Source organism: Pectinophora gossypiella, chromosome 5 (assembly GCF_024362695.1).
Source record: "Pectinophora gossypiella chromosome 5, ilPecGoss1.1, whole genome shotgun sequence".
In the NCBI taxonomy this organism is placed as follows: domain Eukaryota; kingdom Metazoa; phylum Arthropoda; class Insecta; order Lepidoptera; family Gelechiidae; genus Pectinophora; species Pectinophora gossypiella.
This window is the reverse complement of record NC_065408.1, coordinates 13,050,592-13,078,342: the sequence shown is the minus strand read 5'-3', so window position 1 is coordinate 13,078,342 and position 27,751 is coordinate 13,050,592. Positions and strand designations below refer to the sequence as shown.

Below are 27,751 nucleotides of genomic sequence, written 5' to 3'. Positions count from 1 at the left end.
ACTTCCAGCACTTTGTTCCACAGCTATGGCCACCAGGACATCAGCACTTTATCCTAGGAGTACCCATTGGACTCTCAGAAAAAAACTCAAGATCCTCAGTATCTATTATCGACTCACCCGAACATAGTCCTTGTCCTGGCTATGCGTAAGGTTCAAACCAGCCTGTCGCAGCTCATACTGCATCAGCTCAAGCAGTATACCTTCGGCTACAAGCACATCAGCTCCATACAACCGCGGAGTATTCGCGCAGGCAGCCGTTAGGTCTTCCGCTAGACGCACGCCAACAAAGGTGTTCACTGCTAACTCGCCTGTTTCGATTTTGTTTAGCTGGAAGAAGAAAGTAAGGTAAGACTTCCTTCTCGCTTACTCGCGTTAACATTTCGTTTCGTTAAAAGTTGATTGTAATAAGAGATTATGGAAACTACCTATGTACTTGGTTACAGCAAGTACAGTCATGTGCAATATAATGTACCCACTTTAGGAGTCTGTCGCACTAACATATTTGACATTTAGTGAGACTTACAGTTTAATTTGTCAAAAAAGTTAATGTGACATGGTACCAAAGTGTATACATATTAATGCTCGTGACCGTACAGGATATGAACTTCTGAAATTAGTTACCTGTTTTCGCAATTGATAGAAGGTAGACGTTGTACAATTGAACATGTCCGGTTCTTGCCAGGGAACTACTTGCGTCTCATCGCACATTCGCGATCCTTTACCACTTGTTCCTACGGACAAATACATTTGGTTTAATAATAAAATTTTACATGAAATTGGTTTCAGTATTAGCACACCCACACACAGACTCTACATATAGACGTTATCGTATACACGCATCATTGCGTGTGACGTCTGACGCCCATACAATTCAAGACTAAAGTAAGACCGAGGGGGGATGAGGTAAGCCTAGCTCAGCCGCTAGTGGGGAGTGGAGAGATGCCGTTCTATACGTAGTATCATTCCTTATTCTACGGGATTAGGTAATATAATTTTTTGAAGGAAATTTACCTGTTGGACATTCGGTAACAGCTTCGACTCCAAACTTAGTTCGAGGCCACCAGACGCCGTGTGAATAAGATCGAGGACATCCATCGTAGACCACTATAACAAAAAGGTGCATTGGTAATATTTATTTGGAACAAATTTTGATTGAGGGTACATACAATTAATAGATAAACGTTGGATTTTCAATTTCCAAGATATCCCGAGATTTTTATGTTTTCTTTGTCTTAACCAATAAACATCTACGAAATATTTTATTACTTTCTGAAGTTGCTTTGCGGTTGTTTCTTCCAACGAACTAGCACTAGCAGGAGCAACAGTGCTGTACAGGGAGAGTCAGGGTATCCCAAAATATTGTGTTAAGCCGAAAGAGATAGAGCACCCCTAGAAGTCAATCCGAATCAGCCCATGTAACTATGTACATGTGTCTCGTGTACGTGCTTCAGTGATTATTTATGGTTTATATGATATGAATATGACTCATTTTGTGCTTTTTACAAGATTTTCGGTTCGATGCCGACGCCGAACTACTTAGTCACTATATAACACTAGCAGACCAGGTATACCTTCGCAGCCAGTATTGGGAGCGACCTCAGCGTAGAGGTTGGCACACGAGTCGCAGGCGCGGCCGATGACGCCGCCGCGACAGTAGCACTGCCCGCTCGTGGCTTCACACGAACTGTTGATTGATCCCGCCGCATAGCATTGGCAGGGGAGGCACTCGTCTGAACCCGGAGGCTTGTAGTGGTTTTCCTGATAAGAGTGATGAGATTAAATTAGTATCATAATGAAAGTCTGTAAGTTCAAAGTTGTTAAAACAGATGTAGGAGTAAAAATTATATTATGTACGATTGTAAATATAGTTTCGAGACTTTTTAACATTATTTCGAGGAATTTAATCCTTATTTATATGACGCCTTATTTAGGTCGGTGCAATTATAAAACATCAAGTTAATTTGTGTCAACATAAGTTTTCTTTACAATTCCAATCTAATTAAACCCGAAATTATGATTTGAAATTCAGATTGGTCAATGAGTAAGCTATGAGTAGTCTAAACCAACCTTGCAGTGACAGCGGCCGGTGCTGCGCGCGCAGTGCGGATGATACCCGTGCATGACGTCACAATCGCACGGGCCGCACGCGCTCACGCCCCACCACCCGCCCGGGCACTCCTCTATGCCTTCCTCTATGCAGCCGTCCGCTGGAGATTATTTATTATTTATTATTATACCTTTTTTTCACGACATTACAGTGCCGAAGCGCTAATGCGCCGTGAGTGAGATACCATTGATTTGGTAAGTAAATGAGATTATGTCATATATAAATACCATTATCATGTACCTACTGCGCTGTCGGCAGAACTCATTATGGAAATCGAATGTAATATGAATAGAGGCAAATCGCCCGAGCACGGTGGCCTTTCTATAGAACGTTTACAATGGCCCCGATTCCTGGACACACCGCCTAATTTTATTTTAAGTTATATCCGTCATTTTCATATCCGTCGAAAAGGAAAGAGATGGATGATTCACAGCTCTTAATTTTAGGAAGAATGAGTAAATTAATGTGTCGGGTTATTGACTGATGTAAAATTTTTAGACGGTTGGTTTAGATTTGTGCTTAAAATTGACGTGTGTTCCATAAATTTTATGCTTGTCGATTACCCGTCCCTTTCCTTTTCGGCGGATAAGAAAATGACAGATATAACTTAAAATAAAATTAGATGGTATTTACAGGAATTAGCACCAGTATGACTCTTAAAAAGTTGATGCAGTACCGCGTTCGCCCTTGCTCTCAGTGTGTCCCAGGATGTCACGCTTATAAAATTGAAATAAAAACTCACGAGTAAGCAAATATCCATCGTCGCACTGGCACCGGTACCCGCGCGCGTTGTCTTCCGTCACGCACTGAGCATGCGCGCCGCACGGCGTCAAGTCGCACGCGGCGATGCAGTGTGGTCCGAACCGACCGCGCTCGCACTCACACTCCGTGTGGTCCCAGGATGACACGCATTTACTCTGATGGGGAAGTTGGAAGGCATTTATTGTCTAGTAAAGGGATTCTTATTTTGAGGTATTTACTACACGTCTGAAGAAACCCTTCCTTGCTCCACATCCGGAAGGGAATTCTTGAGTTCAATTCGATCTAGGGGACTGAAAGTATAAAAGGAATTTCTTTCCTCAGCGGTGGGGAATAGACGGTGCGTTACAGAGAAAAAAATAAACGTGCCTATTCGGAACATTGTTATATAAAAAAAAGTAATCACACAACACAACAGGACGTGCTTATAGTGTGTTTCTTACATTTTTTAATCATAAAAAATAAAGAAAATAAAGGAATACTTACAAATGGTGGACAGATTGACAGCATACAATCAGCTCTGGACTGACAGCCATCTCTCACGTTTTCTCTCACTGTAGGTCTGTTCAACAACGACTGCGCTGTTCCTACTCGTACATCCTAAAAGTCAAAATGAATATAAAAACATACTAACACGCAAAATTTGATGAAGACAAGAAGCCTGAGGAAGGTATCGTGGTAGAAAAGGGGTCCAAACAGTTGTACCGTTTAGTCAATCAAGAATAATGTAAGAATGTGGACGCGAACTGAACTTAATTGAACTTTCGTAATCAACTCAACTTACAAGTAGAGTTACGAATCTACAGCCACTTTGTGTATTCTGGTTCACTGTTTCTTTATTCAGTCGTATACTAACCTGAATACATCCTTCGAAGTACCCAACTTCAGACGCCAACAACCCAGCGGTGCTATCAGGCCCACCAATCAGAATCTTTCCAATATATTGTCCTTGCACCTTATTGGCTAACATAGGAAGTAGCACAGTTCGTAATCCGTAGTCTATGTTTACTGATATGTCAGTGCCAAGCCACTTGATCTCGATCCTATGCCACTTTCCGTCAGCAAGAGTTGTTGATGGCAGGAACATTGATTCGCCATTGTATGAGTAGTGGAGGAGGCCGGATTTAAGCTGTAGGTAAAAGGCATTAGATTAGATAAGAGTATGAAAGTTGAATGGTTCACGGAAGAAATTGACAGACACCGGGCTTTTACGAGATTGAAAAGAGGCCAATACTGCAGCTTAGCAACCATGCCTTCAAGATAAGAGTAAAGAAGTTTTATATTTTATGTTCCTTCTCTATTCTGGTTTTCTGTTTTTGGTTTAGCTTAATTTTACAGAGGGCCTAGCCAAGTTTCAAATTTTTCGTATAACCCGTCCAATTTAAATGAATACCTTTCTTGCATACCTACGATGCATTTTAATTCGAGAGTGGAAATAGGCACATTTACAATTAGGCACACAAACAGGCACATTTAAAATACAATTTGAGGTAGCAACTTACGCTTATAAATATGCTACTATTCTGCCCAACTTGTATGGACATGAGGAAGGCGTCGTGTTGTCGAGTGCGCAGGGAGAGCGCGTTGAGCCAGGGCAGTTGTATGGGGCGAAGCAGTGGATTGAATGATAGCATGCCGTCGCCGCTGAAGCGCCATGGAGGGGCCGTCGCTGCAAGGTAAGGGGTTATGGTGACTGGTTTACACAGACGTTCATATTAGGATAAAGAGTGGAAGTACCCAGCTTTTGGTACAGGTGGCTTGGTAAATAAAACCTTTGATAATATGTTCGAAGGCTAGACTTTGACTTTAAAGATAAAAGTAAGTGCGCAATGTCATCAAAATGTCAAATAGCAATATTCCTTTCTTAGGTGAATTGCTTCAATTCGGCCTTTTTAACATGTATATTTTTCATTCAAAAACATTATAGGAGACTATTTCTTCAATTATGTTAGCTATTAAGCTAATCTTAAGATTAACATTCTTCATTCATCTGTAAGAATAGTAGAGAAAATCGAAGGCCCTAAATAATCAGATACTCACATTCAGCACAATCCTTGCCAGTGTATCCCTCGCCACACTCGCATAAGTACGTGTCCCACAGATCGTGACACTCCGCGTTATTGTAGCACGGAGCGGAGCCGCATTGGGAACGTTTCTCTGGACACCCCGCAATCGTACCATTGTCAGCCACGTAACTGGAAGTAAACATAAGGTAGAAGTCACACATAAATGACAACAATAGGCTACTTGACAACCTAGTCAAATGAGATATTTTTTACGAAACGTCAAAACGAAAGTTTTCTTTGCAGTTTCTACTTATGGAAATACTGTCAGGTGACGTCATCATAAAAGCGGTCAAACACCTTACTTCATTGTTACTTAATTCATTAATAAAATTCGGAAATAACTCGAAAAATAAAATGATATTGACTTTTGATCATCTGAGACTGGCTTTTATTTCTACATTAGCATTTTATAATTTATCTTTGACCCAGTCAAATACCCTATTAAAGTGACTACGACTATATTGACTTTTGAACTACTACATACCTGTTGAGGTCGATGAATTTATGGTCAATGAAGAAATCAGAGATGCAGCCGACAAAGTCTTTGTTCTTCACTTGGAAACTGCTCGGGATGTTGGGCAGTCCCCCGATCTGCAGCGGTCCGGTTAAGTCTAGGAACCTGCGTGAATAATATATGACGTTGAATAAGATGCATTATTATGTATAATTATGCTCCAGCTAGCGTATGCTGAAACTAAGTTCTTTTCTTGGGCTTCTGTGTCTTATAATCTCCGCTAGTTAAATAGTTTATACTCGTAGGAATACACAGGCACAGCAGTGCGACGAATATAGGCTATTATATGCATGTATGTACAAGGAAAGATTAAAATATAATAGACATATTTACCGGTGGCAAGTTTCAGTTGGTATATCACATCGAGGCGGCAACACTTTTCTGCTGAAATTGGCACATGCGTATTTGATACCAAACTCAGCTGCGCCAGCCAAAGACAGCGATTTGTCGCAATCGTCGAGGATCATCGTTGCGGTCTGTAATCAAATGTTTTATTTGCATCATTGTAGTCTATTTTCAGATCACTGGTTGATCTTGAAATGATCTTGATACATCATATACCTAAAGTATAATCATTTAGCTGCGGGTTTAAGTCCGGTCCGAGTCCGATTTTTTCGATGTATTTTTCTCATCACAATTTATGATATTTTTCGCCTTTGATAACCGAAAATCGATATCGAAGTACTACTTTCTACCTTATCCAATACAACTGTACATCCATACAACTTACCCTATTAAAGTACTCCACTTCCACAGTATGCCAGTTCCCATCTGCGACTTTCCCAGCGACTGTGACTTCAGTCTTGGCTCCTCCCAGTCCAAACGTAAACCTCAACCCTGGACCACTGTCTTTGCCTGCGCCGGAGTTGACGACCTCTAGCGCGACGAAATCGTGACGTTCGTTATAGCGGCCGTTGTACAGAAGAAGACCTGATGTTGTTTGTGTTGCGAATCTGGGGAGAAAGATTTGTTTTATTCAGGGTAATTTTTGGGGCTTTTTCAGCGGAATGACATTTTTATGTTATGGATGCGTATAGGAACCTACATATTGGATTTCACGCCTAGTGCATAGTTTAGTCTTATTCTATTCTATTATGGGAGTCTTTCTATATTACTCTGAGAGAACCCTCTGCGCTCCTCGCATGTCCGGTTAAGTAGTGAATGCCATCAAAGGCAAATCTACAATAGATCACATACAAAAAGAATCTATCACTGGAGAAGTGACTAATTAAAAAGAAACCCTTTTGATCTATAAAGTAAAGAGCATCTTTATCACAACCTAAAAAAAGTAACATAACATAACGTCTGTATCCCTGAAGAGGTAGGCAGGGGTGGCTAAAGCAATTCCTCGCCATCTATGTATAAGTGTATGTTAGTGTGTATTGTTTATGTGCAAGGAAGTATATAGTATATAAGTTTAATATAGATTAAACTTACTTTATCTTCAAATGGAACCGATGTCGTCTCTTCAGGCCAGGAAACGTGAGAAAGGAAGATACAGGGAAGCTCCTGGCCCTCAGTTCGCACATAGCAGTGGTGTACTCCGCGTCAATAGTGCATCCCTGACACAGGATGCCTCCTTCCTTCCTGGCCACGCATTGGGAGCCGCTTCGGCATATAGACCCATCTCCGTTGATGTCGCATGTTGCTTTTGTTAGAATCGTTTCGCAATTCACTCCTAGGGATAAAATATTAAGTAAGTTGAGAAAGATAATGGGAATGTGTTTGGGAGAATGCAGGTAGACCACTCTAAAAGTGAAGTTTAAATACATTTATTTATTTACAAAGGTGCATATAGCATTACAGAGTAAACTAATGCGCTGTATGGCGAGTAAATCAATGTAAAAACAAGATAATATACAAAAAAATATTAATAAGACAAATAAGACTGTAAATTACAATTATTCACATTTAACCTGAGTATATCAAAAAGGAAAAGCATTCCAAGATGGCTGAGCTTTGTTCTGAAACTTACCAGTGAATCCAGCTGCGCAAGCGCAAGTGTACCCGCCCTCACGACGCAGACAGGTGCCGTTGTTGATGCACGGCGAGGAGTAGCACAGATCTACCTCGGTGTCGCACATGTAGTGCTCTCTCGAACCTGAGAGGAAAGAGTCGAGGAAATTGTTGAAATTATTGTTTTGCCTGATTAACATAAGCCCTACTACTACTTATCGTGTGGTTTGTGAGGTGAAATATCAACTTCATCAACCCTGGCCCATAAGCACTGCAAGTTACAAGTTTACAGGTGATAATTTTGAATGTGAATTTTGCAGGTTCGACAATACTTGTGATCATTCGTAAGCAATAAATAATACGCTATACCGCATGGCACCAGAAATCAGAATCATTTATTCAACGTAATTATCATGTATTTATAAACTTGTTGAAAGTCAATGTAACCTTTTTAAATTTTGATTTACGTCATTTCTGAGGAGAAGAAATGACAAGAAACTGCAACAGCAACACGTCTCAGCAAGAAAACATGAATCATCTGACTCCACTGAGTTGGCTTGCTCAGACGTATTTGCCAACCCATGGGTTGAATCGTTGTGGAATATAAACAAGAGAAGTAGATATCTAGAATCTGTTTATTTGATTATTCTATGCTTATAATTAAAAAAATGGTTAGATATTCATTGTAGCGCAACGAGCACTGAAAGTACTGAAACATCAGTACTTACCTGTAAACCCATGCGGACACTGGCAAGTGAAGGTAGTAACAGGGTATATAGGCCGGAACAGCACTGTGTCACTGTTGATGAAGCCAGAAGCGTTCCCGAACTTGAGGACAGTGAGGCATTCCTCGTAGTTGAGACATGGCTCGTGTACGCAAATGTTGTCGTCGAACGGGAGAACCTGGAATGTTGACGGCTTTAGGGGAATGGTAATTGGATTTAACCTTTGGAATTAGTGTTGATGGCATATTAACACAAAACATGGTGATACCACTCGTAGAAGTTACGCCAGTTCCTTTTTTTGCATTTGTTTTGTACCGCCAAAGGTCACAGACAATGATATTGCGTAGATGTGTTCATTGGTAACTTTAAGAGCGTTATCAAAGACAGAAAGCAATAGTTATATATTATACATAATCAGCATCAAACCCATTCAATGAGACCTGGTGAGTCGTCTTTTGGCAAAATATTTTGCTTATTCACTGCCCCATGAAGTGCGCCGATTGTACTTCTTCTGTCTCTTATGTATTTGTCCCATTTGTTATGTGTATCTTTGTGCAATAAAGTATTTTTGAATTGAACTTATAATACAGTATCACCAACCTGTACAGTAGCAAGTCTAGCCAGCGTAGTCCGATGCAAGTACACTCGCTCACGCAAGTGCGTCGGCGAGTAGAACGGAGAAGTATCGCCTGCAACGCCAACTTCTGCGTCCGGCCGTCGCGCCGAGAACGATACGTTGAGAATATTGCCCGATACGTCCGTGTCGTCCTGAAATAAATAAATTCGTGAAAAAGGAGAGAAGATTCAGAAACAAGGTGTGTTTAGAATAGGGCTGTAGTGCTGAGTGTGCCGCGTTTGGAGGCAACTTGTTACGCTATGGGAAATAGGCAAAATAATGTTTCTGCTGGAGGCCCGTGTTGCTCTATGGTTCCTGAGAATCCTGTGTACTTACATTTCTCAGTGGAGGATACGACTTATGGTGTAAGTTATTGGATTTATGTAGATTTGTTTTTATTTTAATTCATCTAAAGAAGCAATATTGCTATTTGACATGTGTTTGCAATGCGCACTTACTTTTATATGCGCGAATGTCAAATAGCAAAATTGCTTTTTTAGATGAATTGCTTCGATGTGGCCTTTTTAACCCCCAAGGTGCTTTAAAACTAGGGATTTTAAAATAGATTGATTTTAAAAATTACGGAAACCTTTTATAGGTTCTTTTTTGCCTTGAGTTGTTGTTGCTTTGTTTTGTAGCAAGAAATTAAAATCGAGAAATCATCACCGTTACCTGTACACTAAATACATAGACATTCTCCTTAGGACAGGGTATAATAGCGGCTAGTCCGTCGATGAAGAAGCTCAGTAGCGGAGACAGGAAGGACTCGGCAGTCATGTCGTTAAGTCGCACTGTGATCGAGTTGAACAGCATATCTTCTGTGATGAGTCGAACGGAGAGCTGCATCATTGCCTTTACTTCGTTTACGCCATCTAAGAGAATACATACAAGTTTTTATAACAGGACAGCTAAAGAGAAAATTCATCTCAATACGGATAGTAAATGATATATCACTGCTAATTCGAATTTAAAGTAGGTAACCGATATTAAAAATAAAACTTTCTTTGACATATTTTTCTGTTCATCCCTTGTTAGCAGTAGTTAATACCCTTTAAAGTAAATTATGAGTTTAATTATAAATATGACGTAATTATATATTTTATCAGAAATAAAATAAATGCACAATCTACACAAACCTGCCACAGAAATCTCCATGGTAGCCAGTTTTGGGACATTGGTATTGAGCTGAGGCGACAATGTCATCGAGCCAGTCGTCTCATTCAGAAGGATTAGATTTGCATTGTTGCCAGACAGGATTCGGTATTGAAGCTGGAAACAGAAGATTCTTTAGTAGACATAGTTTTGTTTATATATTATAAACAAATGAGACATCTGTTTTAATTTCTTTAAATTAGCTTAGGGAAAAGGACAAGATAGTGGCCTTCGTGTTCCAGTGGTTGAGCGTTGGACTTACTAACCGGAGGTCCTGGGCTCAATTCCCGGTGGTGACATGTCTAAAAAATAATCACTTCGTGGAACTGTCCCTGGTTTCGTCAGCACATAGCAGGCTGAAATCGCCTGCTTGTCCGAAAAATAAAATAATTCCATGCTACTGAGGGCATTATTATGTATTCGTTACATCAGCCATGTGGCCATTAAATGGGACCGTTGGCGGCTCAATAATAAGGGTTGATGAGCTCGGCCATTGATCTCACAACCTACGTGAGAAAAGAAGAAAAATGGGCAAGATAACCCAGTTTTACTTATTGAATTAATTTAACAATGTAATCTACTTTACTTTTGAAAGTAGATTACATTGTTATGTTGTATTTTTTTTATTTGATGGGTTTGCTCTTGGCCCCAGACTTTATCGAAGGCATTGACGAGGCCTAAGATAGAGCGAGCTCGCCCAGAAGAGCTCAGTAGCTCTTAGTTAATAGGTACAGTTACCTATACAGCGATTGTACAGGAGATATTTTTATTCTTTACCTTGTCAGTAACATCAGCGTCATAGGCAGGTACTCTTCCAAATGGTCCAACAGGGAAGCAGTCCTTGTAGTTATTGAATATGATCTGGAAATCCTTCATCATTGGCGCGTTGTCGTTCACATCAGTGACTAAGATCTCAACTCTGACATCATTCCACAACGGTGGGCTAGCAGCTCTGATGATCAGCTCGTATTTCTTCCTCGGACTTTCGTAGTCAAGGTCTACCATGGTTACTAGTTCTGCTTTGTCAGAACCTTGGCGGGTTTCGAGTGAAAAGCTGTTGGAATCGTCACCTCCTGAGAATAGTTGGAGAAAGTTTTAGTGTGACTGACAGGAGATTTGCTTCAAACAACGTTCTTGATTAGCATGGCTTAGAGAGGAGCTATAATAATTTTCCGGGCGGTAGTTTAAAGTCAACAAATGGAGGTATAACTTATTTAAATAGAAGAAAAATAAGTAAAGTCTCCAATTGCGATTTATATCGTAAAGACAATTGATCTTGGTATTCTGGGCAGAAGATTTACGAACAATAAGAAGTACAATAGGTCTTTTTGATAGATAGTAATTTGTTCCAGCAACCTAAGAAAGGAAAAGGGCTACAAACCTTTGATAGAATAATGCACAACAGCATTAGCGCCCTCATCAGGGTCGTGAGCGTATATTTCTCCAACTGTGGTGCCGATAGGACTGTTCTCAGGGATGTAGAATGTGAGGCAGTCGCTTTCGAACACTGGTGGCGAGTCGTTGATATCTTCAATCTTTATGTGGACTATCACCTAGAAAAAAAGAGATTAGAATTTGCTATGACTAGATGTAAATGCAGCTCGAATAGCAAGCTAAGCAAATTCTTACTAAAACAAGAAGCAGGCAAACGTAGTTTGTTATTAGTCGAAACATTTTTTTTTACATAAATATCCTGATGTTGAACAGGGCCTGCCCTGCAGGATGGAACTCGCGCGACGCAACGAATATTGAGGGTTTCGACTAATAGACGCAGCAAATTGGTGGGTGCCAAAGGGTGTCCATGCAGATAAAGTCAAGCACGATAGAGTATCCCATGCAACGAGGGTAGAGGTCATTATAAGCATCTGTACCTGTAAGTACCTGTACCTATAAATCGTAAAGACTACTTACAGTAGAACTTTGCGGCGGTGTACCCCCGTCAATAGCCAAAGCCTTCAGGTCATAAGTAGCTACGGACTCTCTGTCCAAAGCCTTGTTAGTTCTGATGACTCCCGACGCCGGGTCGATGACAAATGAACCTTCCTCCCGGTCCTTAGGGTCTAGTTCATAATGCACCCGCCCGTTAAGACCTACGTCTGCGTCTGTTGCGCTAACTTGGATTACTGATGTGCCTGTAGGGAGAAAATAATTATAAAACATCATAATTTGGAGGATCGATATTTATAATTACCCAGGAAGCTAAAACCGAACGAATTATGCTATTAATTGGAAATAAACGTGTGTAAAAATGCAAAGATTTCAAAACTTTGTTATTACTTGGTTATCACCAGTGATCGAAATATCTGGATGTAGACTTTTTTCGGATATTATAACACATCATCGTATGAAAAGAAAACACACTGACATAAAAGTTTCAATTTCACATCTAAATCCGAAAGAAATTTGTTTTCAACATAGGTATGTGGATTCATTATAAACGGACTGCATTTGAATTGAAAGGCAGCTGCATTACAGTCTATAAAATCTTACTTTAGAAAACCTCCCTTAATGCACACTATGTTGCTCGGTGTAGATCTAGAGTCTCCTCTTTCAAAGTTTAAGTCACGAACTTCAGTAACAATTTCAAGTAGTTCCTAAACTTACCAACTAGAGCATCTTCCATGATGCTAGCGCTATACAGCTGTTGTTTGAACACAGGTTCATTGTCGTTGACATCCACTACTGATATCTCCACGTCTGTGGTGTCCGAGAGAGATGGCACGCCGCCGTCTCTCGCCGTCACTGTTAATAAGTACCCTGGAGAGAAATAAATTGGGTTAATATTCTGAATTATTTATTTTAATGTCCACGTGAACCTATTTCAGTGCGCATGCGCACACATATTAGTCAATATAAACATCGCTCAGTGCTATGAGTGGTCGTGTGCTGCAATAGGTAGATTGGAACCAGGAGTTAGTGACTCCCAACCTAACCAGTTAGACTGATTTAAATACGAGTACTTGTTAAACCCTTAACTGACCACCGCTCACTCGCAACGCACTGAGCACCCGCTCTATCTTAGGCTACAACGTATCGTTGCTTACCACATGCACATTGTAAAAATAAAAGTAGACCGTACTGTTATAGAGATATTCCGCTCAACGAACAACAGAAGCAAACATCAAATAGTACGAATTTTATAAAGTATGCACATACCGCTCATAGATTCTCGATCTAGCAGTTTATTGGTGGTAATAGCACCAGTTTGTGGGTTGATGCTGAACTCCTGTTCGTGATGAGCCACGGCTTCGTTGGATATCTCGGAGCTCAACGTGTACGTGATCTGAGCATTCACCCCCATGTCGCTGTCTGTCGCTGATACTACCAGAACTGTCGTGCCTACTGGCGCATCTTCGAAAACCTGGGGGAATTCAATGTATTTTTTTTATTTATAACCACATATGACGTTGTTCTTACAGAAAGTTTGGTGAGGTGTGGGTAAGTAATTAGTTTATCTTGCGATAGATGCACCTCAGTATACCCCAATGGGGTAGATGTATATTAATACAGTAGGTAGGAACTTAGAAATGTAAAAAAGATTGCAAGAGACTAAGAGATTTATTCCCTACACATATTTACACTTAGGTAGACTGCAGAAACACTTCAAACTCTAAAACTATTTTTGGCGAGTATAAAACCAATTATTGAGTTCGACAGTAAGGTGTACTTACAGAAGCAGTATAGGGCGCGTTTTCGAACACGGGCGCGTAGTTGTTGGCATCGGTAATGTTAATGTGGACCATTGCAGTGTCAGATCTTCCTCCGCTGTCAGTAGCGGTCACAGTGAGGACATAGCGGCGTTCCTGTTTGAAATCCAGAGGCTGGGCGACGGTGATAAGTCCTCGACCGTTCTGAGATGTGATGGAGAAACGGCCGCGAGTATTACCGCCTGTTATCTCGTAGTGCAACCTGTGGTGGAGAAGTTTCTTAGTCTTTGCGATGAGTACCCATTCGAATGATGAACGGAATTTTCAATTTGCAGGTTTTTGTGTAATGGACTTTATGTACTTAGGACCTATTTCTTCTTCTACGGAACTGAGCTAATAGAAGTTAGGAGGATCAAAACTTCTTGAAAAAGTCGAAGTCATCTAATACTGCAAAGAATGAGATGTGGATTTAGTTACTAATCATGTCCTCTTTTATATGATTTATAAAAATATATCGTATCTTGTAGAAAATGTCTTACAGATAGTCATGAACAATTAAAAATCATAAACAATTTACACTACGCTTTTATGAAAAAGATACTTGTTGTCCTCATTAGCGTCAGTAGTAGTGACAGTGAAGACGGGTATGCCAAGTCATCCTCTGCCAGTTGCACATCATACTGTGCTAGTGTGTCTACCGGGTCGTTGCTGCTTATGTTTATGAGTGTAACGATAAACATAGAAACATACCTGTTGTCTTCATCAGCGTCAGTAGCAGTGACAGTGACTACGGGCGTGCCAGGAGGTTCATCTTCAGCCAGTTCCACGTCATACTGTGCTGGTACAAACACTGGGTCGTTGTCATTGATGTCCTGTACGACTACAACGACAGATGCTGTCGCTGACCGCGGTGGTGTGCCGCCATCTGTTGCTGTTACCTGTGCAAGGAATGGTTCTGTTTTTTTTTGTCATTGACATAACATAAGCTCACGCCTATATCTCGATTGGTGAATCTGTTAGATCATCGTGATAGATGGTGAGCCGTATCACCGTCTATAATGGTTGAGCCAACTGTATTAGTGAAAATTGCACTTAAGATAAATTAATAACTCATCGGTGCAAGTTTGGTAGCGGAGATCGAACTGGCTAGGACCATAGTGACTTTTTAAGTGACTTTCGTCGTTGACATAAAAGGAGGAAAAAGTTACGATGATCACCCATCAAGCGACCAATTACCAATCATCGTTGCGTAATCTCAAGTTTACATTGAGTATGTAAAAAATAATACGCACTTGTATCATGTGACATCAGAAGACAGAAAAGTAGAAGATTTAGTCTACTATTAGAGTACTAGATCTACTACTAGAAGACTTTCAGTTCTGCCGTGATCATACATAGAATGTCGTAGGTACATATTTTAGCAAGTATTTGCATATAGTTTTATAGTTTACCTGCAACTGATATTTAGCCTGCACTTCTCTGTCTAACTGGCCAGAGGTGTACACCCATCCGGACCTGGAGTCGACAGTGATTGGAATGTCGTTGGTTCCTCCATAGTCCTTGTCCGACAATGTGTAGGTCAATTCTGCGTTTACTCCTTCGTCCGCGTCGTAAGCTTGGACCTAGGAGAGATACTCATATTTTTACTTAATGAAGATGGACGTTTGTATGAATTTGGTACATGCAATCAAACAGAGTCAAACAGAAGAATAAATAGAAACCATGCGCGGGAAAAAACAAAAGTCGATCGTATTCTTTTTACTTATTTTTTCAAATGGAACGTTCAATAAAGATTCTATTCGAATGGAATTGTCACATAAAAAGAAAAGTTAAACAAGACAATTTTCATTTGTATTTAGAACTCTGGAAAGTTATTGTTATCCTTTGTTATCTCACTTGTACTTATTGCAAAAATATTTTCTATGGTTTTTAACTTACAATGAAAGACAATCTTGCAGCTGCATTTATTTTTATGAATTATGAAACAGCGAGTTCACTGTTTCATTGTTCTATTGAAGTAGAAAATAAGATTTGATATTTTAACAGCCTCCGTGGTCTAGTGGTTAGAGCGTTAGGCTCACGATCTGGAGGTCCGGGTTCGATTCCCGATGGGGACATTGTCGAAATCACTTTGTGAGACTGTCCTTTGTTTGGTAAGGACTTTTCAGGCTTGAATCACCTGATTGTCCGAAAAAGTAAGATGATTCCGTGCTTCGGAGGGCACGTTAAGCCGTTGGTCCCGGCTATTAGCCGTAAAAACACCTCCACCAACCCGCACTGGAGCAGCGTGGTGGAGTATGCTCCATACCCCCTCCGGTTGATTGAGGGGAGGCCTGTGCCCAGCAGTGGGACGTATATAGGCAGTTTATTATTATTATTATTTTAACGTATTTATTTATTTATAAAGTACAGCCACATCACATACGTAAAAACATTTTTACATTTAGAAGGTTACGGTATTGTGACTAATGTATATGACAATTACGGCTACATAACTTATACAATTAAGGGTAAGTATTTAAAAATAAAGTAAACATTAAAGTAAAATTAGAAATTAGAATTTCTTTTTTTAATTTTAAATTTTTAAAACATACATAACATAAATAGCCTATATACGTCCCACTGCTGGGCACAGGCTTCCCCTCAATCAACCGGAGAGGGTATGGAGCATACGCCACTACGCTGCTCCACTGCGGGTTGGTGGAGGTGTTTTTACGGCTAATAGCGGGGACCAACTGCTTAACGTGCCCTCTGAAGCACGGAGTCAACTTATTATTTCAGACAATCAGGTGATTAAAGCCTGTAAAGTCCTTACCACACAAAGGACAGTTTCACAAAGTGATTTCGACAATGTCCCCATCGGGAATCGAACCCGGACCTCCAGATCGTGAGCCTAACGCTCTAACCACTAGACCACGGAGGCTGTCATTTTTCTAAAATTTAACTTTTAATTTTACTTTACGTAAACTACACAGTACGCACACACATACAAATCGCATCACTGTCGAGGAGAGCAGAGCCATTTATTGTTGAGGAAACGCCTCTGTCCAATAGTGGCACGTATCTAGATTCTTTTTCTAGGTTTCTTTTTCATAAATAATTAATTGTTTAATCTTACCCTAACAATACTGAAGCCCACTGGAACATTTTCACTGACAGACTCTTGGAATAGCGACGTGTAGAAGCGAGGAGCGTTGTCATTGATATCCTTCACGTTTACCAACAGTTGGGTCGTGTTGGATCGGGATGGACTGCCGCCGTCTGAAAAGAATACATACTTAAGAATAAAGATTACTGCCTACTGGATACGAAGTCAATCATGATTTAAAGCCGTAAGAACGAATGTTCTTTTAAATATCCAAATCTCATTATTTAACTATTGTGTCTGGAAATGTCACGAGGATAAATTGGGGTTTTACTGTTTAGATTATTTCCAGCCTAGACTGAACACATCGTTTTATAGTTCACCCGCTAAAGGCGTGTGTCATGGCTCTTGTCATAACGTCTGTCTTGTTGTTACTTTCTGTCAAGGGATATCTCGCGCCCGTATGATGAGTGATGCTACAGACCCGTAATCTAGCGGCTTGACTAGTGATACTGCTCCACTGAGGCAGTAAACTGCATCTGCGTGTTACCGTCGATGATGACGTAGCTGATCTAAACTATCGTATGTAACTACGGTATATACGTAGTACGTTACGGTTAATATGATCAGGTGTCTGAACATACCTCGTACTCGGATGACAAGTCTACAGCAGCGCCCAGATTCGTAATCTAGCGGCTTGACGAGCGAAACGTCTCCGCTGACGCTGTCTATAGCAAACTGCATCTGCGTGTTATCGCCTATAACGGCATAGCTAATCTAATCAACAGTATACTTAGCTATTAGTATGATGATCTGCTGTCTAAACATACCTTGTGCTCGGATGACGAGCCTATAGCTGCGCACAGACTCGTAATCTAGCGGCTTGACGAGGGACACGTCGCCGCTGAGGCTGTCTATAGCAAACTGCATCTGCGTGTTGCCGCCGATGATGGCGTATCTGATCGCCGCGTTCGCGCCCACGTCCGCGTCTGTCGCTCTGTGGAAACAAGTAAGTTATAGTTTCAGTATAGTATTTTATTTAAACTGTCTTTAATTTGAAGTAAATCTAAAGTAAAGTTTTAGTAAGTATTCGTGCCTGATTGAAATCACGGATATGCAAGTTTCATTATTTTCGAAATGGATTAAAATGGGACAGCAACATACCCACCTTGTATGTACTCGTATCTAGTATAATATAACTATATTATACAGCTATATTATACAGGATGTTAGTGACATCGTAACGAATACTGAGGAGGATGATTCAGACCATGATTCTGAGATAATATTCAGTGGAATTTCCCGTCGTGAAATTCTGCACCATAAAAAAAAACAATCATGAAAATTTTAGTGTTTTTTCAAATTATTTTCAGTTCCATACTTTTGCGACGGAAAATTCCACTTGATATCAACTCAGAATCTTGGTCTGTATCATCCCTCAAAGTTTTCGTTACGATGCCACTAACAATCTGTAATTATATTTCTCTATGGTATGTATCTACCAAACGTAATACATAAAAACTTATTTTAAATTTCAAGATAAGACTACTTAGATAATTTATCAATCTCGAGTTTTCATACTATTTTCTGTTGCTTTATCGTTAAATAAGTATCAAATACTATCAAAGCCCCTTAAGACAAAAAAGAGTCTCAATGGCGATTTTATGGGATTACATAAAGAAGCAAATTTACTGCCGTATTCTTGTAATATCGAGCGATGCAAGTGCAATAATCTCGTCTAAACAGTAATTTATGGACTTGGAAATTGTAAATGCCAGACCGCTGTGGGTGGTCCGAGGATAAATAGAGTTACTAAAATGTCTCAGCCTTATTTTCCTCCAATCCGTAGGGGAACGCGTGATGGAGTATGCTTCGTTACATTAAAGAATGGAAGTAAAACGAACTACTTGTTGGACGAAACCAGCGCTTCCCAGTTTATTAGGGGTCTGTGCTAAAATTGGAAGAGGAAATTTTGCGGTGTGACTCTGTTTGTCCGTGTGTGTTTGTCTATGAAACGTAACCATAGGTATGGTTACTCAAAAGCGTAATTTTAGAAAATATATTTTTAAGATCTCTGATAACTTCTCAGGATACCTTGTAGTTTGATTGATGTTGACCACAGAATAAATAAGGTCAATTTTATATTCTGTTATCTATGATTATTGACTACCTTCTACCAGTAGTTAGTCAGATGCAGATGCTATGACTCTCGGGATTTGGCAACCCTTTCACGGTTCGCCAGTGTCCCGCGGACCACCTTTTGGGAACCGCTGGTCTACACTTCTGTGCACTAATTCACACAAAGGCAAACGATAGGACACCAGAGAATACTCAAAAGAGGACGGTATAATAAAGATTCTTGTTTTATTTTGGGACAGAATATGTAAATAAGGATAGCTTTTGGCACTCCGTTTATGGGCGAAGTTGTAAGACCTAACTGCCCCCTAGACGAATGCAGTGGCTCGTAATGACAATTGCTTGAAAAGAAACAAAGTCGACAAATGATTAAGTGTATAAAGTTGCTTAGGAAAAAAGTTTTTTCTCTCTCTCAAAACGAGCAACGTAGCGTTAACATTGTATTGTATTTCTGCAGAGAGATAACATTTACTAGAGCTAATCCAACAGAAAAATGATGCTAAAAGTTTGCTGGAAACTTATTAGGCGGAGTTTTTTAAAGAAACTTTTCAACAGACCCTAGTACCTAATGCCATTAATTAAGCAATTTGTACGCATTTGAAGGACTAGGACGAATCTTAGAATACTAATTGATCGCTTTACTTCGAATCTGACGCTTAATACCTAATATAATAAAACTGTATTATTCTGTGGCTTACGCATAATGTAACGATTGAACGGATTTAAATGAACTTTTGCTATGTTACACACTAAAAGCTTGATCAAGATCTACTCCAAAGCATCTGGCTATATCAGTTTACTCGCAACCCTTCATGCGCAGTGCGGAGCAGCGTGGTGGAGTATCCATACCCCTCCGGTTGATTGAGGAGAGGCCTATGCCCAGCAGTGGGAAGCATACAGGCTGTTTACGTTTTGCGTATATCTCTTCAGTGAATGAATTATAATCTTGATATAACTTACTTTATTCTAGCTATGACAGGGTTATCAGCCACGCTGATGTCTTCATCGACAGTAACAGTGTAGGTTTTCTCACTGAATTGCGGGTAGTTGTCGTTATCATCCAACACGTTGACGTGGACTGTCGCACTGAAACAAAAACATTTTAGGATTAGGTGTATGGTACAGAATAAAGAATGATACTGTGTCTAGAACGGTAACTAAACACCCCGCACCACTAAGTATCGGGCGCCGAGCTGGAATTACCTCACCCCCCCGGGGCCTTATTTTAACTTCACATCACCAGCCCATTAACGTCCCCACTGCTGGGGCACGGGCCTTCCCTATGGATAGATAGGGAGATCGGGCCTTAAACCACCACGCGGGCCCAGTGCGGATTGGTGGTTATTAACGACTGCTAATGCAGCCGGGACCAACGGCTTAACGTGCCTTCCGAAGCACGGAGGAGCTCGAGATGAAAACTTTTTTTTTGTGGTCACCCATCCTATGGCCGGCCTTTGCGAAAGTTGCTTAACATCAACAATCGCAGAACGAGCGCGTTAACCCCTGCGCCACTGAGCTCCTCAACTATTTTAACCTAAATTACTGTAAGCCGCCAAGGAGAAAATGGGAGCGCGCGCGGATTGTTTGTCCCGCTCGCACTTACGAGGCACACGGTAAAAATTAGATTTTTGTACGTAGTGTCATGGGTGTGGTGTGTAAGTGAAAACTTATATTATTTACCTGCTAGACAGTCTATCAGATACCGGGCTAGCCTGATCAGTAGCCTTCACGATTACAGTGTACCGCGCAACTTTCTCCCTGTCCAGTGGTGACCTGGTAAGCAAAGCTCCACTACGCCCGTCGACTCTAAACACGTCCTGCGCGTCAGACTGTTCTTCTATGGACTCATTGCTGCCGTCGGAGTTAACTGTTTCTGCTGTAACTGTGTCGATTGAATATTCAACCTGTAAAAACGAATTTTGTTAAAATGTATAGGTTTCTTAGCAAATAAAGTCCATTTACAAAGAAATGTTATAAAACATATCACGTTGGTCTAACAGAAAGCTCGATGAGGCGTGGGTACTTATTTCGGCTCGCGGTGGATGTACCACTGACTACCCAAACTGGGATACAGTCGTGTGCCTATGTTATGGTTATTATAAAAACCACGATACATTGACAGCGCCAAGCAATGAAAATATTTCCAAAGCACAATTGGGCAGTTTCCTAGGTCAAAGATATACAGATCTAAAGGTGACAAAATACAGTTTAATAAAGAAAAATGTAATAATAAGTGCGACATTTTGTCAAATTTTTCTATGACGTCACAGGTTGCTATTTCATACAAATTGTATAGCAATTTCGTGTTTTGTAAAAAGTAACTGATTTGACTAGTTGGAAACTACTATATTCTTTATTTAATTTATTAAACGACGGGGAGGCCTTTTCCGTGTGTGTGTGATTAAATAGGCTAGATTATATTAAGAAATAACATTACAAAATAACTGTCTGCTTGAGGCGACGGAAAAGTGTTGCTAATTGCAAGGAAAACAAAAAGTGTCAACTGTGGAAAATTCTGGAAGGATATTGTGACGGACAATATTTACTGATACAATATGTCATATTTGGAATCCCAATATTATGAGCTGTATATGATGTATAATCTAATCTAATCTAGCCTACAAGAGCCCATTGCTGGGCAAAGGCCTCCCCTTCCTCTTTCCATTTTTCTTTTTTTCCGGCATTTTTCCGGCAAGCGTCCAAGTTGTCACGCCATTTCCGTATATATATAATGTATTTATGTTATATGATGTAATTATGAATTTAATATTGTACGATCAGTGAGATTAACTACCCTGTTGGTGGAATATCAATACAGTATTTCCGAATATGTTATGGGCGATAGGCTGATCCCTTATCACCATAAGGTTCATCATATCCAGCTTACGACATCGTATCAACAGTGGCTGCAAGTTGTCTTTGATTACTTGTGGCTCTGCCCACCCCATTAGGGATTACGGGCGTGAGTTTATGTATGTATGTATGTGTATTTCCGGATATATTTCTGCCTGTGGTTTGAAATCGCGGTCGTTCGGTTTAGTGACTACTAAAAGCGTTAATTAATTATTTAGGTAATACTTACCCACGGTTTTATCATCATTTATAGAGAATTTTTTTTTTGGTAAATTTCTAGCCCATAACGTTGCTGGGAATCCTACACCCTTCCTTCATGGGGGTTAAAATGGCCACATGGAAGCAATTCATCTAAGAAAGCAATTTTGCTTTTTGACATTATTTGTTTGTATTGCGCACTTACTTTTATATGCGCAAATGTCAAATTGCAATGTTGCTTTCATAGATGAATTGCTTCGATGTGGCCATTTTAACCCCCCTGTTGAGCAAAAGTAACCACATCATCGGAAGTTTGGGACGCATAAAATCTGAGCTTGGTCTGAGTCTAATTTTAATTGGAGTTCGTATGTATTTTGGATACGAGAGAGTCAGATGAAGTACTAGTTTACTAGTTTTTTAACCACCTTAGGCGTTGATTTCCAAAAAGTCTTTAATGTTTGCCTACAATATACATATATAAAAAAAAGCATTTAAGTACACTCAGCAGAGGTTTGTACCTCAAAACCAAGAATGGTCGCGATTGCTTTACCAAATGTGAAGACGAGAGCGAGTCACAGAAACTTAATCTCTGCGGTTTTGTCCACCAGCTATTCCAGGGTTGTTAGGTCGGTCACTGACCTCACAAAGTCACAACCCACACTAGAGAAGGAATTTCTCCTTTTACACGGTTAGATTTTCCAATAGTAAACTATTTTTAACGGGTCGACAGGTACGTAATGACATGTTAAATAAGGTAAAAAGCAATTTAATGGTGCTAATTCCTGTAAATACCATCTAATTTTATTTTAAGTTATATCTGTCCTTTTCTTATCCGGCGAAAAGGAAAGGGACGGGTAATCGACAAGCATAAAATTTATGGAACACACGTCAATTTTAAGCACAAATCTAAACCAACCGTCTAAAAATTTTACGTCAGTCAATAACCCGACACATTAATTTACTCATTCTTCCTAAAATTAAGAGCTGTGAATCATCCGTCCCTTTCCTTTTCGACGGATACGAAAATGACGGATATAACCTAAAATAAAATTAGGCGGTGTCTGCAGGAATCGGGGCCATTATCACTTTTAATTTAAGAGCCACGCTCTTGTCCAGTGATGTGCCGACCCAGGGAATGTTCCAAAAGTGGGAATGTTCTCGTTGTAAAAACTCTTTAATAGTAAGGACACTGGCTGCTTTTCCTTTTCAAATTGTTCTTTCTTGTACTCTGGTTATCTGATTTTTTTTAACGTGACTTATTGTAGAGTTGCCGCAGATGGCATTAACTTCTTGGCCGGAGAAAGGAGAATGGGCGAATCTGGTCCAAGAACCTCCACTGATGAGACTTATATGTAATGAAAGCTTATGCTTTCCCTATGAATCTGGCAAAGTTCTATCAGATTCTGTCCCGGGGTTCTTTTTTTACGGCCATGTTTGTCCTGGCTAAAAATGTGATAAAATACAGTGGGAGCTAAAATCGGCTCAAGATTTGTTGCTGGATAACTAAGTCTACATAAATAATTATGTATCATATTGTATATCATTTTAAAGAGGATCTTTTCCAGAATCCGAAACATAAAAAAAACAAAAAAAAAATCTTTATGTAAGCGAATTATAGTCAATTTACAGCTGCAGCGCCATTGTTTCTCGGTAGCTAAGTTCAAGTTTCATGCCTTTTACCCCTTCCAAAAGTATCTTACCGATTTTTTTATATTGCTTCCTGAATTTAATCTGAGTGATAATAAGAAGAAAAATAAATAGACACCTCTCCGATAGAGACCGCCTAAGCTATTGCCTATTGCAAGAAATCGTCATCATTAGCAAGTCATTACGGTATTGCATATAAGCTTATCAGCAACTTGGAACTTGGTCCAAGAACCGCCACTGGTGAGACTTGCATGTAATGATAGCTTATACTTGTCCTATGATTCTGGCAAAGTTCTATCAAACTCTGTCCTAGGGTTTTTTTACGGCCATGTTTGTCCTGAGTGTACAGTAGTGGATTGCAAAATCACCTCAGGATTTGTTGTCGAAAAACTATTTAACTAAGTCTATATACATAATTATATATCATAATGTATATCAATTTTAAAGGGGAAGGTTATCAGAATCAGAAACATAAATAAAAAAAATACATTATGTAAACCGACACCAACCAACCAACTCACGTCCGTAGCACCTCCTTCCTTCCTTCTGAAAAGAAGGAAAAAATGATTGGGCTCCTTTGGAAAGGTTGGAAGGCGCAAAACTCGTACGTAGCTGCTGAGAAAAATGGTGCTACGGACGTGAGTTGGCTAAAAGTCGTTTACATAATACATTTTTTTTTATTTGTGTTTCTGATTCTGATAACCTTCCCCTTTAAAATTGATATACATTACGATATATAATTATGTATATAGACTTAGTTAAATAGTTTTTCGACAACAAATCCTGAGGTGATTTTGCAGTCCACTACTGTACACTCAGGACAAACATGGCCGTAAAAAAACCCTAGGACAGAGTTTGATAGAACTTTGCCAGAATCATAGGACAAGTATAAGCTATCATTACATGCAAGTCTCACCAGTGGCGGTTCTTGGACCAAGTTCCAAGTTGCTGATAAGCTTATATGCAATACCGTAATGACTTGCTAATGATGACGATTTCTTGCAATAGGCAATAGCTTAGGCGGTCTCTATCGGAGAGGTGTCTATTTATTTTTCTTGTTATTATCACTCAGATCAAATTCAGGAAGCAATATAAAAAAAAATCGGTAAGATACTTTTGGAAGGGGTAAAAGGCATGAAACTTGAACTTAGCTACCGAGAAACAATGGCGCTGCAGATATAAATTGACTATAATTCGCTTACATAAAGATTTTTTTTTTGATTTTTTTTATGTTTCGGATTCTGGAAAAGATCCTCTTTAAAATGATATACAATATGATATATAATTATTTATGTAGACTTAGTTATCCAGCAACAAATCTTGAGCCGATTTTAGCTCCCACTGTATTTTATCACATTTTTAGCCAGGACAAACATGGCCGTAAAAAAAGAACCCCGGGACAGAATCTGATAGAACTTTGCCAGAATCATAGGGAAAGCATAAGCTTTCATTACATATAAGTCTCATCAGTGGAGGTTCTTGGACCAAGTTTCATACAAAAGTGCCCATTGTCATTTGTCTGCCTAAAGGTTAGGTAATAAAGCTCTTTTTACTGCCGGGGACGTTCCCAAAGTGAAAACATTCGCGGGAACGGCACATCGGAGCTCTTGTCAGTATAGCATTCTCCATTCTTGTCTATGAAAGGCCAATTCCTTGACTTCCTCATAAGACAGAACGTTTGCCAAACAATTAGGTTAGGTATAATATTTTGACATCATAGAAGGAAAACTTGAAGGGAAGAGAGGAAGGGGTAGACCTAGGAGAACATTTATGACACAAATAAAAGAAAAGGTGCAGGTCATGTCGTATCAGGAGGTGAAGGTTTTGGCGGGAAGAAGAGAGGAATGGTGATTGATTACTCCAGCGTCAAGAGGGCAGCTCTTAAATAAAGAGAGAGAGATAATATTTTGTAATTTCTACAACCCTTACCTCAGCATTCTTCCCGACATCCTGATCAGTGGCTTTGACAGTAAGTATGGTGGTGCCAGGGCTGGCTCCTTCTCTCACTGATGCCTCGTACTGCTGCATCTCGAAGACGGGCGAGTGGTCGTTGCAGTCCAGGACGTTGATCTGCAAGGGAAGCCAGGTTGTTAAAACTGGGAAACTTATAATAATAAAGTGAAATTCAATCTGCGGGCACGGTAGTGTCTCCGCCAAGACGACCAAAGCGGGCATTCAAAAAAACGATCTCTACCATAAAATTGAAATATACTTTAATATTCAAGTAACAACCTGAATCTTGTTGCAATAAAGTATATTTGTATTTGATTTACCCCCTCCGGTTGATTGAGGGGAGGCCTGTGCCCAGCAGTGGGACGTATATAGGCAGTTTATGTTATGTTATGTATTTGATGGTAGAGATAGTTTTTTTCCATATTTTAACAATTCCCATAAGTTATAGTAACAATTAAGTTAAAATTAGATACTGGGGCTGGTTACGGTTCGGTCAGACATAACTCGACAATAAATTAGACAAATATATCTAAGGTAAAGGAAATTTGACGGTCAGACGCACAGATAGATAAAATTTCACAAGGGATCCGTCTTAACCCCTTTTTTGAGCAATACCCTAAAGTAGCCTTCAACCTACCACACGGGTAAATTTAAAAATAAAATATGATCAAGCTAGAAGACGTTACCTGCAGCGTGGTAGTGCCACTTCTAGGCGGGAAGGTGTCATCCTGGGCTACGACTCTGAAGTAGTGCACATCGAGCCTCTCGCGGTCAAGGCGAGCCTGTGTGGTGACCACGCCGGACCGGGAGTCTACGGCGAACATCCCAGCTGACCGCGAGTCCAGAAGACTTGACATCGTGTAGGTCACTGGGCTGTTTTCTGGGTCGCTGGAAGAGTATGAAGGGTGGTTAGAATTGTTTGATTAGATAGTACTTCTACAGGTGATGTCTCGATTCCAAGTTAGAAATAAGTGAGAGGAAGAAAGAAGTAGAAGAGTCTGAATGCTTAAATAAATGCATGAATAACAACATAGAGCTGAAAACATCACGATGCAAATATAACATAGCTGGCGTGGAGTGGGTGTAAAGGATGAGTTACGAAAAAGAAAAGCAGCCAGTTGGAAAAAGGCAGTTTTGACTGAAAATAAGTTTTTCTAAATTTCTTTCACTCCGATCTTTAGGGAATAAATAAGTAACACTAAGATTTTGCAATTAACCGCTACGCAAATGGTTATAGTATAAAAATATAAACGAAACGATGTTTTATTCAAATAGTATGTATGGGGAACTGTCAAAATTTAAGAAGACTCAACAGTAGCGACATCTGATGGCAGAAATAGGAAGTTTTTATCCCCATTATAACATAACTTGCGTCATTGTCATTACCAAGGTCATCGACATAATTGTTAGATATTTTCTTGTTAATAGTGAGACAAAACTTATCATCTGATAAGAAGTTCGTTAGAAAAGAAAGCTTCCCACAGTTCCCATCCCGATCATTTTCCCGGCGTATTGTTCCAACACTATCATATACGATGGTGATAAGAAAAAGACTGGAAAGTGTAATTAACACCGTGCTTCTGTGGGTTCAGTAGATGTGTAATTTTGTATTTCTAAAATTATTATAACACATCTTTCATTTATTGGAATGATTTGGTAACTAGTATTACTAAACGTAACACTTAAACTTCACCACCTATCATGTTTGTTTTACAGAAAGCTAGGTGAAGTGTGGGTACTTAGTTCATCTTGCGATGGATGTACTTCTGTACGACTATATCCCAGTCGTGAATTTATGTTACGTAATTAGAGGACAGCCTCCGTGGTCTAGTGGTTAGAGCGTTAGGCTCACGATCTGGAGGTCCGGGTTCGATTCCCGATGGGGACATTGTCGAAATCACTTTGTGAGACTGTCCTTTGTTTGGTAAGGACTTTTCAGGCTTGAATCACCTGATTGTCCGAAAAAGTAAGATGATTCCGTGCATCGGAGGGCACGTTAAGCCGTTGGTCCCGGCTTTTAGCCGTAAAAACATCTCCACCAACCCGCATTGGAGCAGCGTGGTGGAGTATCCTCCGTACCCCCTGAGGGGAGGCCTGTGCCCAGCAGTGGGACGTATATAGGCCGTTTATGTAATTAGAGGAGTCAATGAAGAGTTTCACATCTAATTTGCCATTGACAGGTCCGATTTTGTTGACTTTCTGTTTTGTAGGGGTAGCTTTTCGTTCCGATTAGTAAACTGTTACACCGCTAAACCGTTTTTGCGTCTGTTCGTTAGTCTGTCAAAGGGTATCAATGTTCAATGTTCTAATTGAAATTTGCACAGAATATGCGTTATA

The 27,751-nt window shown here is 40.0% G+C and overlaps 1 protein-coding gene across 2 annotated transcripts in view; it reads right to left on the bottom strand.

Annotated features, from left to right (window-relative positions):
- LOC126367000 (protocadherin-like wing polarity protein stan) overlaps positions 1–27,751 on the bottom strand; it is a 273,660-nt gene that overhangs the window by 18,399 nt on the left and 227,510 nt on the right. For both annotated transcript variants that reach the window (XR_007566430.1, XM_050010348.1), the window contains exons 5-37: positions 26,101–26,302; positions 25,391–25,531; positions 20,444–20,667; positions 19,724–19,849; positions 17,458–17,624; positions 16,661–16,803; positions 14,994–15,164; positions 14,293–14,480; positions 13,567–13,804; positions 13,052–13,256; positions 12,500–12,652; positions 11,807–12,027; positions 11,277–11,448; positions 10,673–10,968; positions 9,880–10,012; positions 9,416–9,615; positions 8,728–8,895; positions 8,131–8,305; positions 7,422–7,547; positions 6,884–7,124; positions 6,177–6,399; positions 5,780–5,922; positions 5,417–5,551; positions 4,907–5,061; positions 4,369–4,535; positions 3,723–3,995; positions 3,353–3,466; positions 2,850–3,024; positions 2,068–2,207; positions 1,572–1,758; positions 1,012–1,104; positions 622–731; positions 118–327 (exon numbers count right to left, since the gene is read on the bottom strand). Coding sequence is in view for 1 of the 2 variants with exons in the window: in XM_050010348.1 (XP_049866305.1) it covers positions 118–327; positions 622–731; positions 1,012–1,104; positions 1,572–1,758; positions 2,068–2,207; positions 2,850–3,024; positions 3,353–3,466; positions 3,723–3,995; positions 4,369–4,535; positions 4,907–5,061; positions 5,417–5,551; positions 5,780–5,922; positions 6,177–6,399; positions 6,884–7,124; positions 7,422–7,547; positions 8,131–8,305; positions 8,728–8,895; positions 9,416–9,615; positions 9,880–10,012; positions 10,673–10,968; positions 11,277–11,448; positions 11,807–12,027; positions 12,500–12,652; positions 13,052–13,256; positions 13,567–13,804; positions 14,293–14,480; positions 14,994–15,164; positions 16,661–16,803; positions 17,458–17,624; positions 19,724–19,849; positions 20,444–20,667; positions 25,391–25,531; positions 26,101–26,302 (5,815 nt within the window). In the remaining variant the exon portion in view is untranslated. The remainder of the gene's footprint in view (positions 1–117; positions 328–621; positions 732–1,011; positions 1,105–1,571; positions 1,759–2,067; positions 2,208–2,849; positions 3,025–3,352; positions 3,467–3,722; positions 3,996–4,368; positions 4,536–4,906; positions 5,062–5,416; positions 5,552–5,779; positions 5,923–6,176; positions 6,400–6,883; positions 7,125–7,421; positions 7,548–8,130; positions 8,306–8,727; positions 8,896–9,415; positions 9,616–9,879; positions 10,013–10,672; positions 10,969–11,276; positions 11,449–11,806; positions 12,028–12,499; positions 12,653–13,051; positions 13,257–13,566; positions 13,805–14,292; positions 14,481–14,993; positions 15,165–16,660; positions 16,804–17,457; positions 17,625–19,723; positions 19,850–20,443; positions 20,668–25,390; positions 25,532–26,100; positions 26,303–27,751) is intronic.